Below are 13,491 nucleotides of genomic sequence, written 5' to 3' on the forward strand. Positions count from 1 at the left end.
TCTCAAACCAAGTTTTTTGAGCCATTATATCAGTCCTGTCGGTCTTTTTAATGCGATTTTTCGCTTGACCATTTTTTCGTTTGACGCATTGACTTTTCGTCCTCAAAAACGGGATAAGCAAGTAGGCCCAGCGGGCGTTAAGTGCTCTTAGAGCCTTTCAGCTCACTAGTCTTTAAGTAGGCGATTCACAGAATCTGTTTTGGAGACTTATGCTTAAGGTGAGAAGGGCAGTTCTTAGAAATTGACTCCCCCTCCCCCACTGTTGCCACCCCATCAGCCCCCCCCCCCCTGCTGCGCTCACTTACGCCCCTTCAATTAAGCTAAAGCTAGCAGCTAGCCTCACTAAACCGTGCTTAGCTACTGACGAAGCTAACCGCTCTCCGGTCGTTTGAGAGTAATTCACCCGACGTTAGTCGGTTATGTTTGTAATTTGAACGCATTTTTATATGTTTTTTGAAAGCTCGTTAATTCCAATCTTATATAACCGACTGAAACTCAGATAGTATTTTGGCTGATAAATTAAGGTATAAGTAAACTAGTAAGTTATGCGACGAGTAAAAGGAGCTTTGGTTGCCTGCAAACATTTTTGTATAAGTTCGTATCTTTACACAGATCATTCTACTCTGTTTCCTTTTCTTGGAAATATTAAATGAGTGAGACATAATGTATCAAAATCGAATCAGATACAATTTAGCAGAGATGCGGCTCCCTTTTTTCCGGTTTCGGAAAAAAAATCCAATGAAAAAAAAACCCACTTAATCTTAGATAGGAAACAAACCCCCAGGAAAAAAATAACCCCACGTGCATAAACCCCTACGCAACTTGTTCTTGGAATATTCTTGGAATATTCCAAGAAATATTCCCTAATATTCTTGGAAATATTAAATGAGTGAGACATAATGTATCAAAATCGAATCAGATACAATTTAGCAGAGATGCGGCTCCCTTTTTTCCGGTTTCGGAAAAAAAATCCAATGAAAAAAAAACCCACTTAATCTTAGATAGGAAACAAACCCCCAGGAAAAAAATAACCCCACGTGCATAAACCCCTACGCAACTTTTTGAATAGTTGTACAATTAGCGTATTCGTCTCGCGGGCCTTGGGACTTGATATAAAACTAATCACAACCAAACAAATTGTCAAGACCGAAATTCAAAAAGGGGGGGGGGACTTGTTTCCATGGGGGCGTATTTCCTAGATTCCTATCTGCATGTTACAGGAATCTTGGATGATACGATAGTGGTGGTTGCGTCTGACAATGGCGGCCAAATATGCCAAGATTGTGGCCAGTCAAACTACCCTCTGAGAGGAGGAAAGAACACCAACTTCGAAGGGGGAGTCAGAACACCGGCTCTCATTGTGGGTCCCGGGGTACAGTCAGGTATTGAAGCAATATTACCAGATTAATTACCTCAATGTTGCCCCCTACCATAAATCAGATTGAGCCTGATATAGAAAGAATCAATTTTATCCTATTTTTCAGCATGCGAGAAGTTGCCAGTTAGCTCAATTTTAAGCGGAATTGTTTCTGGCAAAATTCCTATTTTCACACTATAAAAAATAGTCTAAAAATTGAGCTCAATTGCAATTTTCCGCAATTAGGAAAACATTCTATAAAATTTCAGGCTAAAATTGCTGCTTTCTCATTTGTCGTTGGGGCACGATTGTGATAATTACCCTAGTCATAAACCGACGGTTATCTTGTAAGGTTCTTGCAGGATCTTGCAAGAATCTTGTGAAACAACGTATAATCTTGCACGAGTGACTCAATATTTAAATCAAGCTTAATAGCCAAATGCAACCAATAAAATAAAATAAATAATAAACGAAAAGAACAATAGTACCTGCTTGGAGTAAAGTTTCCAGCTACTCTTTCCACTAATGCGGTGATTTATACAGGTAAAACTTACTCTGACTACTTCCACATAACTGATTGGCTTCCCACTCTTATGGATGCAGTTGGCGGTGACACCAGAGACCTCCCGGATGATGTGGATGGTATCAGTCAGTGGGATGCCATCTCAAGTGATGACCGGAGAGGAAGTGAGAAAGGGCCGAGAGACGAAATACTTGTTAATATACACAACATGTATGGAGAAGCTGCTATCATTAAGTAAGTGTGTGATTACAAAATTCACAGCAAGGAGAAATAGAACGTTATTATTTGGCTCATCATGCGTTTTAATTTTAATTTTCAGAGATATCTCTTTCAACAAATTTAATTTTGCGATTTTGAATTTTTGTCTTTAAAAGTTATCAGTGATCTGTTGTTGTTTATATAAAACGAACTAGCTTTTTTAACAACTAGAGCCTGTGAATTACTGGGCTCAAGAAGGAGCGAACCTGTTCTAGCCGCCAAAGAAAAAACAGAAACTCTAAACAGCTAAGATCAATGCGCTAAGAGGCCAAACAAGCGTGGCAGCTATCGCGCTGCAGAAAAAAAAACAACTAAACGCATTTCATTTCAGATTAAAGTGTTTCACTTATTAGTTTCTCTAGTTTTCAAAGCATATTGGACCATGTTTTGTTACACGTTAATAAGATTGAGTTGAATAGAAAACAAGTTTGGCCCATCCAAAATTAGCGTAGTTTACTAATTCAAGGCCAAAAGACATTGATGCTTCAATTACCGGTAAACTCCAGTACTGTTTTCAATCTTTTGCAAATCAAATATAATTGTGAGGAAGTTTTTTGTGATTAAATGATTGATTTTCATTTCCTTCTTTTGCAGGTGATAATCGGTTACTGCTTCTCTTGTGCTATTTTTACCAAAAAAAGAACCAGGATCAAGTAGAATTTTTAATCAGAAGTTTTGGAAACTGTTTATTTTGTATGTTTGCGGAATCATAAAGAAAAACATTTCCTTTATGTTCAATTTTTAAGCAAATTTTAATTTAGAACAGTATTGTGCAAACTTTTCGTGTTTCCATAGCTAAACTGGCTGTTAAGTAAAAGGAACACATCTTTTCAAGGAGACTAGGATGTGATTTGTATAGCATGACTTTTTTAATAGCCTCACAGCGATAGCTGGGGCTATTATTGGCCTTCTCTTGGTTTTTTTAATAGCCGCACAGCGATAGCTGGGGCTATTATTGGCTTTCTCTTGGTTTTTTACAATTCAAAGAATTTGAATTGTATTGGGGCGCTGTCTTTTTTTTTTAAGATCTGTTCACACATTTTCATGATTTTTGAAGTCAAATTGGAGTGGTGATTTTGGTCACGCCGAAACAGGAAGTGGAGCGAAAAAGCGAGTGCTTTTGCGGCGTGAAATTTTTTTACTCTAATTTTAAAGTAGAGTAAGAAAACGGTGTTTGAACAAAAATTCGGTTTCTTGCTAGTGGTTTTTTGTTCACATGCGGCAATTTCACTTTGATTTTTACTGTTTTTTCAATTTTTTGGATCGGATTTTTTTCTAAATGGTTTTCCCAATCCATTCATAGTCCTTTCTAGGTCTAGTTATCTGTTTATTCAATGAAAATTCTTTGAATTGTACGTCAGGACTTGTCCTGCTATGTTTTTTTATTTCGTCGTCATGATTTTTGTTACGACCATATGACATCACAGCCACTTTTTGTTCATTCGTTCATGCAATTTCAACTGAATTGCATGTGTGACGTCATTTTTCGCTCTTAGTGGAGCGAGTTTTTTTGTTCATGCGCGTGATTGAATTTTTGGTCACACTTGACTTACCTCACTCTCAAAAATGACTTCCTCACTTCGAAATTGACTTTTGTTTACTTCAATTCAAAGAGATAAGGTAAAATGGGTGTGTGTCACTCTAAATGAAGGTTATTTGAGATCAGCTAATAGAGGCAGCAATATACAAATTTTTATTCAAAATATAACAAATCAGCCTTCAATGAAAAGACGAATTTTTTTGGTCTGTCTTTTTTACTTTTTTTTAGACTGCCGATCTACGAATCTATTGCGGCTATTTTCTGGCAATCTGCCAGCTATGTTTATTTATTTCGTCGTCACGATTTTTGTTCCGACCATAGGACGTCACAACCACTACAAATCTGCTTTTTGTTCAGTTGTTCATGCAATTTCAACTGAAGTGCGTCTGTGACGTCATTTTTCGCTGTTAGTGGAGCGAGTTTTTTTTGTTCATTTGCGTGATTGAATTTTTGGTCACACTTGACTTACTTCACTTACAAAAATATCTTCCTCACTTTGAAATTGACTTTTCTTAGCTTTAATTCAAAGAGATAAGGTCAAATGAGTGCTTGTCACTCTAATTGAATCTTATTTAAGAGCAGCTAATGGAAACAGCAGTGAGTTATACAGATTACTCATCAAAATTTAACATCTCAGCCCCTAATGAAAAGAGTAAGTTTCTTTTTTGTTTTGTCTTTTTTACCTTCTTTTTGAGACTACAGATCTATGAAGCTATTGCGGCTATTTTCTGGCAATTTGCCAGCTATGTTGGTTATATTTCATGAGTAACACAATGAAAAGTCTTTTCATTGGAACTTTTGAAATCTCACATGGTGCAATTGACTTTTATTTTCTATCGAACTGATTGAAAAAAAAAATTTTCGTTGGCATAAAAAATTCTGTTTTTTTGTCTCTCAAACTTTTTTCTAAACAATTAGTTATTTCAAGCGATAGAGCAATAACAAAAAATTAGAAAGGGATATATAAATCTCTGCGTTGTTAATAGTTCTCAAACCAAGTTCGTGGCAATTATTTTAGTTCTGTGGTGCTGTTGTAATACGATTTTTTGCTTGACCAATTTCTCAGCTGACCCTTTTGACTTCTGGTCCTTCAAATTTGAATAACAGGTAACTCCTGGAGAGCATTAAGCTCTCTTAGAGCTAGAAATTAAGTATGCAACCCACCGAAATGGTTTTGGAGACATAATTTTGTGGTGCGGAGGGCGGTTTTCACATTTTGCCCCATCCCGCATATACTTTTTCAAGTTATGGCAAAAAAGATGTTTCGGAAAGTATCTCTCTTGTTCTAACCTGAAAAACATTTTATACAAACTCTATTCATGAAGTTTGCCCTTCACTTCATTAAGTAGAAGATTATCTGAAATTCTAACAGCTCGATTTATATTTCTCTCCCCATCCTGTGAATGAGTTTTTTTGTTTTCATTACTTTGTGTGACGGAAGCGATGCTTGTGTTTGAGGCGATAATGGTTTCTATAGGCGTAAGAGGTAGGGTGAGATTTCCCTCTTAGATTTATGAAAACCATTGTAGAGATGCAAAATATCACTTTTTGGTGATTCAGTGGCTCATAATCTTACCAAGGGGGGGGGGGGTTGGGCATAGAAAATTGTTTCTCATATTAAGAGCAAATCATATTATCCCACCTGACACCAGTCATGTCAACAATGCAACCCACAACCTACTTAATGAAGTATGATCGAAAAAGTTACAGAAATGGGTTTGTTGTTCAGGGGTGACTACAAACTGCATTACGTACTTGGAGGTCTGCACGAGGGGGCTGCCTCTGATTGGTACTACTCCACTGGTCCGCTCAATCACACAGACAGGTGAGTAAAATATTACGAAAACAAAAATTGATTTTTGGCAGCGGGTCGACGATGTATAAATACTCTAAAAATATAAATACTCTGAAAAGGTACATTCACCTGATACGTTTGCATGTAAGCATAAATTCAGGTAACAATGCGTTCAACTTACCTAAAATGTATTACCTAAAAGTTGCGTAAAAACATACCGAAGATTTGCCTAACAGATTTACCTATAAAATTCAGCAGATTTTTTTTTCACCTAAGAAACAGCACATCTGGTTTGTACAAATTTACAAATGAAACATTTAAAAAAATAGTTCACTCTAAATATCAGACCAAACTAAATCACATCTATTAGTTAACTGGGATCTTTTCTGCCCCCCCCCCCCCCTTACGGCCCCCTTTATACATGTTTAAACATACTGTTAAAGTTAAGTAAGTTTATACATGAACTTACACGAACAATATGTTTTTATTAAAAACTAGTACAGCTACGGTTTGAAAGTATTACGTATTTTAATGAAAATTTTTTCATATAGAGTAAGCATCAGTAAACACTTTTGTATTGTGCCATTTTTGGTGTTATCGGCTACAAAAAGGGCTCGATTTTTTTATTCTTTGAGAAAATATTGTAAAAGTTCCTTCAATTTGTCTTGTTTCAATGAAATGTAAATATCGCTCTTACAATTCGCAAAAAAATTAGATTTTTTGTGGGGGGGAGGAGGGTGCTACAATAGCTGCTGTATAGGGCAGGGGTGCTAGCAGAAAAGATTTGTGCCAATTGCAAAATATTCCCACAGAAAAATATTCCCATACAAAAAACCCGTGGAAAGCAGAACAGTCCCAGAGAAAGTAGTCCCAGATTATAGTATTGGAATAATTCCACAAAAAATCCACAACCAACTAACGAGCATAATCTACAAGTTAAGCGTCTGATTCATAAATCAGCTTAATATTAGTCCTATAGGAATGAAAGGCGGGGAGGGGGAACCAAGAAAAGACCTACGTTACTATATTTTGCAAGTAAGTTTTCACAGAAAAATGCTTTTGAAGTAATGAGGTTATGATCCACCTATCAGATCACGGCAATTACTGGGCTCTAAATCTCATTTTATGGCATTCTGCTGTACGCCCGTTCGGCTCCACAGGCGTCCTCCCAATCCTATGCTTAACTCAAGAAGTATGTTTGTATATTGCTCTGCATGAGTTTATTCCGATGGTTAATTGGGACTATTTTGCCTGGGACTAGGACCAGGTATTAAAAAAATGTCAAAATTGATGAAAAATTCATGGGGCCCTTTGGGTCTGAAGCCTCCATGCACATGTTATTCCCGTTATTAGATGACACAAATAAGTTTATTTTAGAATGAAAAATTGACCCCTCTCACTGGTTGACAAGGTTCACTAGTTTAACTAAGCTCAATTTTAGAAAACTGATACCAGGAAACATTTAAGCGCAAAGAGAATAGGAAACGATTTGCAAAATTAATTCAAAATCAATTTGGTTGAAGTGGTTGCTATCTTGAATTGGTCCTCTTGCAAGATCAACTTACTCTTTATTTGAACCTTGTGGAAATTTGAAGCAACCATAATTCAACGAACAGAGTCAAACTGCAGGTCAGCCTCAAATATTTTTTTTTGGAAAAAATAGAAAATTTTATAAAGCTAACTTTAAGCTGATTTTACTGATTTTATTGTTTACAGAGACAGAATCTACGAGATGGATGGGTGGATTCTGCCAGTGGTTAACTGTTCAGAGCCTGATGATGCCACTGCTTGTGTGTTCAATCCAAAAGAGGAATCAGTATGTCTGTTCAATATCAAGGAAGGTAAAGAAGTACTACCCGGGTTGAACACCCTAAACGAATATTTTCAGTCATACTATGTCAAATATGGTTTTTAGAAATCATTTTAAGTCAGATATGGTTTTCAATAATCTTATCAAAATACAAATATCATTAATGGGTTCTTAGTAAAAATAAATCAAACGTGGTTGTCATTTCATAGTAGTTATATATGGCACATTTACGAGCACAAAATGTCACTATGGTCTCGGAAGAACGGATTCGTTATGCAGTTCAAAACTTTTTTGTCTCAAAAATGCGTCGAAACTTAAGCAGAAATTGATAGATTCATTACTTTTGTTCTACAGTAAATCAATTCCAAGCAATGCTTCTGTTGTGTTTTAGTTTTTCTACTTTTTGCGAAACCTACCTGTGTACCGGTATCCCCCAATAGCCAAAAACAAAAATTAAAGACAAATTTTCCTACTTCATATCAATACAAAGAAGTTTTGGTTACTTTTTGTTGTTCAGGCAGATTTCGTCTTGGGAGAATTTCTTCGTGGCTCCTTAGTGATGCAGTAGCAGTACTAACTAGAAGAAAATACTTTAAACACCAGAAAGGGTGGACTTTAGCAACAAAAGAAAGATCATACATGGTTCTTACTAACCATCAGAAGATCATATATGATTCTTAATAATCATTGCAAGATTAAAATAAAAATTATTTTTGTCTTAAATGGAGCCATATATGTTATTTATATTACTAAGAAGGTTCATCCTGAGTAAATAATCAAACTCATGATACAACTGGAATCAGTATAATATGCGTTTTCACATAATATTTGAACCGTTCTAACAGTAAACTATACGTAAACAAATTAGTAACTTGATATATATCCTCAACGCTCACCTCAGTTGAGTAATAGAAAATATCAAAAAATGTTGCACTAGCCGGATGACCTTTAGCTTTAACTTATTTTGACCACATGCCGCTTGTATTCAAAATGATATTAGTGGCCTTCTTCGATAAAAAGACAACAATTGCAAAACCTGTTGCCATCTCAAATTGTGTTTTGCAGCCAGATTATCATTGTATGCAAAATCAAGGACTGTAAAACAAAAGAAATATTTGAAAACCTCCTAGGGAATGACAAAAAAATATAATGGAGATATTTTTATAAATAGAGTTTTACAATTCCTTTTGACAGCTGAAAAGTCACCCATTTTAGTTTCGTTAGGAGGAAAGATCAGCCTATAGAAGCTAAGAGTTCAATATTGATATCTAATTCGCTTCAAAAACATTTTCATACTTTTTAAAAAAGGTTTCAGATAGAATTATTGATTGTAAGAAGGCAACAAAACGCAAAATCCTGATATTAACATCCTTTTGAAGCTCAAATGCAGATACAAGGAGATTATTTGTATTTATTGGAAAAAAACCTTTTTTTCGAAAAAATAATTGACTGTCAATTCTCTGCATAATCAAACATATCAAAAATATTTTTAATTCAACCAAAAATGACGTGATTTGAAACCTTGTAGCCGTCCAAAATTTGCAACTGGTAACTCCTGCAAGAACAGACACACTCTCAATGGAATATCAATAAACAAAAACTAGGTTTTCCTCTACAATTTTTGTTCTTTTTGCTAATTTTTAATCGAATTTCAACTAGGCGACAAAAAGGTACAAAATATAAATTTCTTGTTAGAATTTCTCCACGGTAGAATTTATCCACGGCTTCTTGGTTTTTTTATTTATTTCGACGTCAAGATTTTTGTTACAACCCTATGACGTCACAAGCACTTCAAATCTGCTTTTTGCTCATTCGTTCATGCAATTTCAACTGAATTGCGTGCGTGACGTCATTTTTCACTCCTAATGGAGCAATTTTTTGTTCCTTTGCATTAAATTTTTGGTCACGCTTGACTTATCTCACTCTTAAAAATGATTTCCTCACTCTGAAATTGACTTTTCTTTGCTTTAATTCAAAAAAAATATAATCAAATGAGTGCTGCCATTCTAATTGAAGGTTATTTAAAAGCAACAAATAGAAGCAATAATAAGTTATACAGATTCTTAATCAAAATTTAACATCTCAGCCCTTAATGTAAAGAATAAATAAATAATATATTTACGTCTAAAGAAATACGTCTAAAAAAATGTATAATATAATTTTTTTTACACGACGTATTTTTTTTATACTTATTTTTTTTTTCTTTTTGGTCTGTCTTTTTTACCTTCCTTTTGAGAGTGCAGATCTATGAAGCTATTGCGGCTTTTTTCTGACAATTTGCCAGCTATGTTTGATCAATTTCAATTCCTTGGCAGTTTAGTAATTAATAAAAGGTATATGCAAATTCAGTGAAAGTTCGAAATCTTTTATCCTAATTTTCTTTCTTTCGAAAAATTGAAAGTTGATCAAAACTTTTTAACCATCGATTCAGTGTTTCAAGTACTTTTACTACGTCAATCTTGTTTGTATCTTTCAGCGAAAGACATTGGTGGGCTATAGTTGGGAGAAACTCTTGCGCGATTAATGGTTTACTCCTTCAATGTAAACAACCTTTAATAAGTGTGGAGTATTAATTAATTTCTCAGAAAAAAAACAGCTTTTTTGCGTCAACTTTTGTTTGGTAATTTTACTAAAAATAGGCAATTGTATACTGCAGAACGTTCAAAAACTGAAGGTAGTTTGAGGTATTTTTACCTTAACAAAGTTAAGGCAAATCTATACCCTCACTTAATTTAAGGTAAAGTTAAGATAAACGTTACCTTAACTTTATCTTAACAAAAGTTTAACTTGCCTTCGTTAAGATAAATTTACGCTTACTTTTAGTTTGTTGAGTTTTCAGAAAAATTTTGATTTCTTTTTGGTAATAAAAGGTAATAAGTGTTATGAATATTTGTCAATATTTTGTCAAGAGCTGTCAAGAAATTTTCTTGATCGATTTTGACGAGATCTCATCAAGATTTACCATGAAGTGTTGGTATTTCAAATTCTTGGCAAGATGTTTCGGGTTTGTAAAAAATGTCAAGGTCATGCATGTCTTCTCTAGGTGTATCAAGTTTCGCTTCACTGGGGATGCAGTCTTGCAATCCATCCGACAAATGTGCTAAATTTGCTATGTTTCGGTAGTTTAAGCCAATTACTGCGACACAAATTTAGATTATTCTCCGCGAATTTTTTGCTCAAATGTGCTAAATAAAAACTTTCAGAAGTAATAATTTTTTAAATCGTCTCTGATTTTCTCTAGAACTAATTATTTGTTAACCAGATCCGTGTGAGTACAATAACATAGCAGATAGTGAAGTAGAGATTGTGGACGAGTTAATGGAGAGGCTGGCCTATTTCAACAGCACTATGGTACCCTCAATTCTAAAGCCATCTGACAACCAATCAAACCCTGCCCTGAGAGACAACGTCTGGGGTCCATGGGAATAAACGTCTAGAAACTCCCCCATATTCACAGACATTTGAGATATCTTGAAGATGGCAGATTGCAAAAAAGTCAATTTAAGCATTGCTGTCGATTGTTATGAAAAATTTGACATCCGATCAGTAATTAAAGAAACAATGAGTGAAAACAAATTATAGTTATTTGGGAAAGTCATGTTTTGTAGAATTTAGTTTTCTATGGTGGTTTTTTATCAAATGACAGCCAGATTGTTGTTTGAAAACTTAAGTTCTGAGAGGCTGTTTCTATAATAAGCCCTTGATTGTTATTGTAACCACTTTTTATGGGTCTAAAATCACATATCGATGTAGTCTGGTATCTAGTCTGGTTTCGAACGATGCAAGGTAGGTTCGGTTTGGATTCCACTTAAGAAATCGCTGGTATGATCAGTCTGTTCGGTATAATTAATTTCAAACGTAAGAAACCGGAATGTTTGGTTTCCTCAATTTGGTATGTTCGGTTTCGTATATTCAGAATATTTTGTTTTAAACTTAAGATTATAGTCAGTATCGTCCGTTTCTTAGATTTCATATATTCGGTTTCTAATGTGAGAATTCGTTGATGTGTTTGGTCTCTTAGATTCCATATGTTTGGTATCTTAGATTTGGAATATTCATTTTCATCGTAGGAAATCGTTCGGAGGAGGCACCGTAGGACATCGTAGGAGGCGTTCGGTCTCTCAGATTTGGTATGTTTGGTTTGAAACGTAAGAAACTGATGTCGTTTTTAAAATAATGCAGTCATATGTTATGATAACTCGCTGATCGCGGGAGCTTCAAATATGCGATTTCTTTGATGAAAAGTGGAATTGATTGACTCATTTATACAACTATTTGAACAAATTTTATTTTTTTTATTCTTCAGAAAAACAGTTTAACAGACTGGTTGAACATTGATGGTAATTCAATTCATTAAATTAAAATCACTGAGTCTTGATATAATCATAACAAATCAGGTAAAAAGTCATTTTTTGATTATCTCCAGTGGTTTTGAAAATGACCTTAACAACAAAAATGTTACGGTTAAAATCACACATACCAAATCTCAGAAACCAAACATACAGACAAATTCGCACGTTTAAAACCAAACAAACCGATAAATTCGAAGAAAAAAACGTACGGCTTTTGTCGTTTTTGTATGACTAAAACCAAACCTACCGACATTTTTATTACGTTTACAAACGGCGTTTTGGGCATTAGGGCTGAGTTTTTTTGCAGTGAGCTACTTTCTGAAGGCCAGTGAGAAATTTTTGAACAAAAAAGTGTGAATATTCGAGAATGCATATACAAGCTTCCCACCAGCCAATAACCCACCAGACCAGAATGATCATGAATGTTAAAGTAATACTGAATTTTAAAGTCTAAACCCCTAAAAATACTGAATTTTATAGTTTAAACCCATTTTCGATCATCAACGCAACCAGCAAGAATGTATAATAAAATTGAAACTGTTTCAGGTTCTATTTTGCAAAGTTAGAAAAAAAAATGTGTAACCTACATTTCAATGAAAATAGATGATTGTTTTAGCTATGCAAATCTCATAACAAAAGGCAAGAAGCGCACTCATTCAAGAGAACATAACAAAAAGGACTGTAGGAGTCTGCTTTATATGAAAATATCAATCATCATTTTAAGCTGGTGTAAAAATGTGTGCTAAAAAGCTAAAATCTGAAATAAAACTCTACAAAGCAAAAATACGTTTAGAGGCAATTTTGAACTGTATTTTTTCTGCGTTCTGATGACTAAAAATTTCATCGACAAAAGGAATCAAATTTCTTAAATATTTTGAATATTGTTGGAATGTTTATGTTTAATTGATGGAAAAACTTTTTTTCTCACTAGAAGATCAATTTCACGGAATTAAACGAACTCACCAACTTTTTGTAATGAGCCAGTTGAATACGCAGAAGGGGAAACAATGATTTAAGGTTTCCTTAGAAAGCCACTGGCATTTCGGTGAAATAGTTAGAGCTTTGAGGTTCATTTGAAAAAGATCAAACAATTTGACCTAATGTGACACATTACTGTTTTTGAACCACTGAAACTCTTTCAACCAATAATATTATCAAGTTCGTCATGAAACAAAAGACAGAAAAATCTCAGTAAACAACCCTGCAACACATCAAAATCAGTTTTTCGATATGAAAAGATGATATGCAGAACATCAATTTTGCACTAAAACTGTTAGAAACATTCAGTACTCCTTAACATAAATTCAAAAAATTAAAAGTTTCTGATCAATGGAAATTATTGGAAAGAAAAATGACTAGTAATTCGTTTCTGACGATGGCAGATAGAAATGACAAATGACAATTTGACTAAAAAATAAACAAGTTACCCGACAAAGTTTAACCAATTTGCTACTGAATTACATTTTGCGAATTACCGAGAATATAGCTTAGTAACGAAATAGCTTCGAAAAAAAATATTAGATTTGTAAAATCACTAAATACTGATAGTTTGATTTGCACATTTTCAATCGTTTTACTAAAGATATTGTTTTTGGTTGCAATTGTCTTAAATTATAAACTTTTTTGATCAATTTTAATTAAATACAATTTCAGCAAATTTAATCAGTCATTTTGAGTGGTGTTTACTCAGTGAAAATTTCTAAAATTTTTCTTAATTTAAAATTTTGCATTCAGCGCAGCGAGTTTGAAATTTTGTTTGATTATTATTTTTTACTTTATCGCATGCCATGCCACAAAAAACATCCTGAGCTAAAATTACGTGAAAAGAGACGGAGTAACTAATGGGGTTTCGGAAT

At 34.3% G+C, this 13,491-nt stretch overlaps 1 protein-coding gene across 1 annotated transcript in view; it reads left to right on the forward strand.

Annotated features, from left to right (window-relative positions):
- The window catches only part of LOC142351522 (arylsulfatase J-like), a 33,993-nt gene extending 23,082 nt beyond the window's left edge, over positions 1 to 10,911 (forward strand). The window contains exons 6-10 of the mRNA XM_075403595.1: positions 1,221 to 1,382; positions 1,901 to 2,114; positions 5,408 to 5,503; positions 7,190 to 7,314; positions 10,546 to 10,911. Coding sequence (XP_075259710.1) covers positions 1,221 to 1,382; positions 1,901 to 2,114; positions 5,408 to 5,503; positions 7,190 to 7,314; positions 10,546 to 10,712 — 764 coding nt within the window. The 3' untranslated portion in view covers positions 10,713 to 10,911. The remainder of the gene's footprint in view (positions 1 to 1,220; positions 1,383 to 1,900; positions 2,115 to 5,407; positions 5,504 to 7,189; positions 7,315 to 10,545) is intronic.
- Positions 10,912 to 13,491: the final 2,580 nt, after the last annotated feature.

This window comes from Convolutriloba macropyga, chromosome 1 (genome assembly GCF_964194025.1).
Source record: "Convolutriloba macropyga chromosome 1, txConMacr16.3, whole genome shotgun sequence".
Classification (NCBI taxonomy): Eukaryota; Metazoa; Xenacoelomorpha; order Acoela; family Convolutidae; genus Convolutriloba; species Convolutriloba macropyga.